Genomic DNA, 4,406 nt, shown 5'->3' with positions numbered 1-4,406 from the left:
GCCTACAATTACAGAGAAAGCATAGCTTGCCGGAGAGCTGTTGAATCAGCTTTGGTCTCACCATCACAGACACGTTCCCTTCTGCCACACAAGGAAATGTGTAAAGAACAGCGAAACAATCATTGCCCTCTCTGAAAGTTCTTCTTACACCCTGCAAAAGCTAAGCACTTAACTCTCACACCGTCCTTTTTATAAGCTTATATATATATATATATATATATATATATATATATATATATATATATATATATATATATATATATATATATATATATATATATATCATTGTTACACATGTAACATCATTGGAACAAGCAAACTTTGGCAGTTGATGCTCCAGGAATGAATTATAAACTGAATGGGGGGAAAAAAAAATGGGTTGAGGCTAAAGAACGATTGTTGGCCAATTTCATCTGTTGCGATGTTGTATTTCTTTAAAGTTTGTAGTCTTCAAGTATTGCGTGATGTCCTCTTCCTCTATTGGAATTTACAATTCAGTGGTCATTTCCTGAAAGATTCAGGTCAATATGTTTTTCTTAAGGAACTGGTTTCTATGGATAATTGAAAGATGAATGTGGCAAAACTATAAAGGCCAATTTTTCAGCTATCAGCATGTATTAGAGTAAATCAACTATTCATACTTTTAAAGGGAATTAAGTTTCAAATTGGAATTAGAATATACCGATATCAATATCCATCCATTCATTATCTATTGCAGTTTACACTCACAAGGGTTGCAGACACCTAGCCCAACTGAAACAAAACAGCATGCTAGGCGGGGGACATACTGAACTTGCTGACAGCCAAACAGAGCACACAGAGACAATTCACACACACACACAATCACAAATAAGGACAATTTAGACTGTCCGATTCACCTGCCACGTGTGTTTGGAGTGTAAGAAGAAGACGGAGTGCCCAGAGAGAACCCACACTGGCTCAGGGAGAACATGCAAGCTCAGTACAGGAAGGCCAGAGCTAGAAACATTTGAGGGACAACTTTATGTAATTTACATGATGGGACTGAAGCAAAGCTAGTAATGTTATAATTGGTACTAGGGAGTCCCAAATCGTGTGGTGCCACATAAAAAAAATGTGATTAAGATGGGAAGGTTTTTTTTAATATTTTACATTAAAAGGTTTTGTGTTCCATTTTCTTTCAACAGGAATACAAACTATTTGTTGAGGGGAAAACAAAAAATAATGTTATTCTGTGGGCACAATCATAAATAGTCACTCTTAATATCAAAATTGAGCATTTTTCTAATCAACCAAACTGTGATTCACACAATAGTTTATTAAACTTACAAGCAACAATTCACACCCTTGCTCTGAGTATCTCAGTAAGCAACAGAATAGTATATTTTCCAAGTTAACAAACAGCATAACACATTTAAACCAAACAATGGGAAATAGAACCTATAGGTGAAAGCATTAAAACAATACAAAAATGCACACCTTAAATAAAATAATGAACATAAATAAAATAAATAAATGGAAATAAAATATTAAATGCAACCAAAAATAAAATTGATAATCTCGCAGAGGTATGTGGGTTCATTATTTTGTCTGTGTTGTCATCGTAGCTTTTCACCAGAAGTGCGATCATCTTATAGCAGCTTCAGTGGAACTTGAAAACAACAGAGTGCGTTTGACTTCTGTAGACCTCCTGTCACCAAAGAAACCTGCAAGAAAATACACGTACAATACAGATAATTACACAATGATATCATTGTTTTCATGTTTGATGATTAATCACACTTTTACGGTGACGTGTTTCCGTTATCTGCTGCCATGGACGTAAGGGTCTTTCCAGATTTGGAGGACATTTACTTCCCACCCAGCACATTTTAAATAATCCACATACAAAATGCTAAAATATGCCATATCTGAGACTAAATCTAAAATAAAACAACGAAGAAAAAAGAATGCTTGAAATGTGTTTTAAAAATTTTAAATGAGTCTAGAGTAGCCCCTAAAATATTTTTTTCTCTTGTCTCACACCCTGTAAAGACCGAATTGAATTTCAAATGAAACACTTCAAGTGGATTTTAATTCATTCAATTTACTGTATGTTTATTTGTATTATTTGTTTAATTGCAGTCTCTTGTGACTGTGGGAACATTTGTTTTAATGAACATAACATGTCAAACAATAATGATTATTCATGGGACGTCTGTCTCACAACGAGTGCAGTGAATCACGTGATAAACTGAACTTCACATCAAAGAGATTTCCAAAAGAGTGGATAGAGCAAGTGTATGTCTGCTCATCTATTTTTGATATTCTAATAAGAATTTGTTTTAAATTTCTTATTTGCATTTGTAAGTTTGTCCTCTTGTTCAGCAGTAGGAGCGAGCTTAACAGATACTTTGTACTTCTGAGGGAAAGCTAACATAAGTGCAGATTTGCAACCATGTTACCTGCAACCCTGTTCCTGTGATTAAGAGTAAATGTATTTATTTTTGTATTTATTTAATCGTTTAATAAAACTTGTATCCTTGATGTATAAACTGAGCTAATCAGGCCTATGAGGGTTGATTTCTTATTATTGAGGAATATATAGCAGAAAATCTGAAAAGTGAAAGCTTATTTTTCAAGAATTTTGAAGCCCATGTACCTTCCAGCTCTGGAATACGTCTCCTACCTGTGATGTGGGCATTTTCTTTGCCTTGGAGTGGAGTCCTCTTTCCCCGGATAGGCGTCATTAGGACAGGACACTTGTTGAGGAAGCCAGGGCAGTTCTCCTGGTCGGTCATGTCCTCCTCACTTCCAGTCTGCTCATCTTCGGTCCCACCGACCGAGACGGGAGATGCGTGCTTCGGCTGCGGAGACTTGGTGTAAAAAGCGGCGGTGAAGTCAGCGGAGCATTCCTTCCACTCAAATTTGCCTGGCAACGGAGTGTCGGTCTGGAAGTTAAAGTTCCAGCGGCGGCAAGCCTCCAGAGATGCTTCCTGGAGCAACAGCTTCATTTCTCGATGCAGCTGCTCGTGATCAACTGGACCAAAAAGACACCTGCACGCATTGCAGTCCATGTTTCCGAAGTTTTGACTAGAGCGTCTTCGCACTTCGAGTATTGTAGCGTTAGAAGAGCACTCTGATCTTCGTCAGTTACTTTGAGGGCTGCGGTTGGACAAAGCGATTTGTATAATGAAGAACTCGGCTGCTGATTGGCTGAAGCATCGATTACAAAGAGGACAGCCGCCCATTGCATTATTGCTTGCTTTAAACGACAACAAAAATGCGATAGCTTTGGGTATTCAAAATAGGAAACTATTTACACACACACACACACACACACACACACACACACACACACACACACACACACACACACACACACACACACACAATAGATTTTGTCAAGTTTGGGCATGGGTGTGGAGGATGTCAGGAGTTATGGACCCAAAACACAGGGAAGCCGATGAGCTCAAAATAACAATTTAATTTGGTGATGAAAAAACAAGTATTTTAGTAGTTTTGTACCGGTAGATATGTCGAAATATGTACTTCTAAACTTAAGGTGGCACAAGGTTGCATTACAGGGCCATTTTGACCAATCTGGTTAGAATAAGAGTGTTTTATAGCTCAACCCGGTTAGTTGCTGCCAATGTGATATCTCCTTTTTTTAAATGTCCATATAATTTTTGTATAAGGAAACATTAACTCATCAATGCACCACTGATTATTTTAGTCTTTCATTCAATTGTGTGTAAACATTAACAGTGAACTAAATAAGCAATACCCGAAGATTCCTGCAATAGAAGGATCCTAACATCTGCTAGGAGGCAACTTCATGGAAATGTTTCCATGTCCTTGGCCTCCAGTCTTATCATTGGCTGAACTGTATGCAAAGGAGCATTGTTGTTGGTATTGTTGCAGTGATAGACATATCACTTCCTGGTGGCCAAACTGTCTCACTCAAGCCTTCTGAGGTATACATCCAGGCGTACTCAGGTGAGCAGGAAACTATTGTTCAGTAATGCTGGGCAGGCAAGACAATTTCCTTGTAAGTACAGACAATATCTATTATCTCTCTGTCCTGTTTTCAGACGAATAATTTGATGCTTTCACAATTGTAAAAAAATTGTCCTTTGTCTAATCAGAGCATGATACTTTTTTTTGCTTTCCCCTATCTATCTATCTATCTATCTATCTATCTATCTATCTATCTATCTATCTATCTATCTATCTATCTATCTATCTATCTATCTATCTATCTATCTATCTATCTATCTATCTATCTATCTATCTATCTATCTATCCATCCATCCATCCATCCATCCATCCATCCATCCATCCATCCATCCATCCATCCATCCATCTATCTATCTATCTATCTGTCTGTCTGTCTGTCTGTCTGTCTGTCTATCTATCTGTCTGTCTGTCTGTCTGTCTGTCTGTCT

The 4,406-nt window shown here is 37.5% G+C and overlaps 1 protein-coding gene across 1 annotated transcript; it reads right to left on the bottom strand.

Annotated features, from left to right (window-relative positions):
• Positions 1–1,277: 1,277 nt before the first annotated feature.
• On the bottom strand, positions 1,278–3,107 carry cdkn1ca (cyclin dependent kinase inhibitor 1Ca). Its single transcript, XM_088413676.1, has 2 exons — positions 2,648–3,107; positions 1,278–1,685 (listed from the first exon to the last, which is right to left on the bottom strand). Exons 1-2 carry the CDS (start codon positions 3,033–3,035, stop codon positions 1,606–1,608), a joined length of 468 nt encoding a protein of 155 aa, XP_088269802.1. The 5' UTR covers positions 3,036–3,107; the 3' UTR covers positions 1,278–1,605.
• Positions 3,108–4,406: the final 1,299 nt, after the last annotated feature.

This window comes from Hippichthys cyanospilos, chromosome 4 (genome assembly GCF_059441005.1).
Source record: "Hippichthys cyanospilos isolate Australia breed blue-spotted pipefish chromosome 4, RoL_Hcya_1.0, whole genome shotgun sequence".
In the NCBI taxonomy this organism is placed as follows: domain Eukaryota; kingdom Metazoa; phylum Chordata; class Actinopteri; order Syngnathiformes; family Syngnathidae; genus Hippichthys; species Hippichthys cyanospilos.
The sequence above is the reverse complement of the archived record's forward strand: the minus strand, read 5'-3'. Positions and strand labels throughout refer to the sequence as shown.

Excerpts from the sequence above, each read along its gene's own strand:
- cdkn1ca (XM_088413676.1), bottom strand. The coding sequence starts at position 3,035 with ATGGACTGCAATGCGTGCAGGTGTCTTTTTGGTCCAGTTGATCACGAG. Across the intron at positions 1,686-2,647 it reads AGAAAATGCCCACATCACAG|GTTTCTTTGGTGACAGGAGG; the intron begins GTAGGAGACGTA and ends ATTTTCTTGCAG.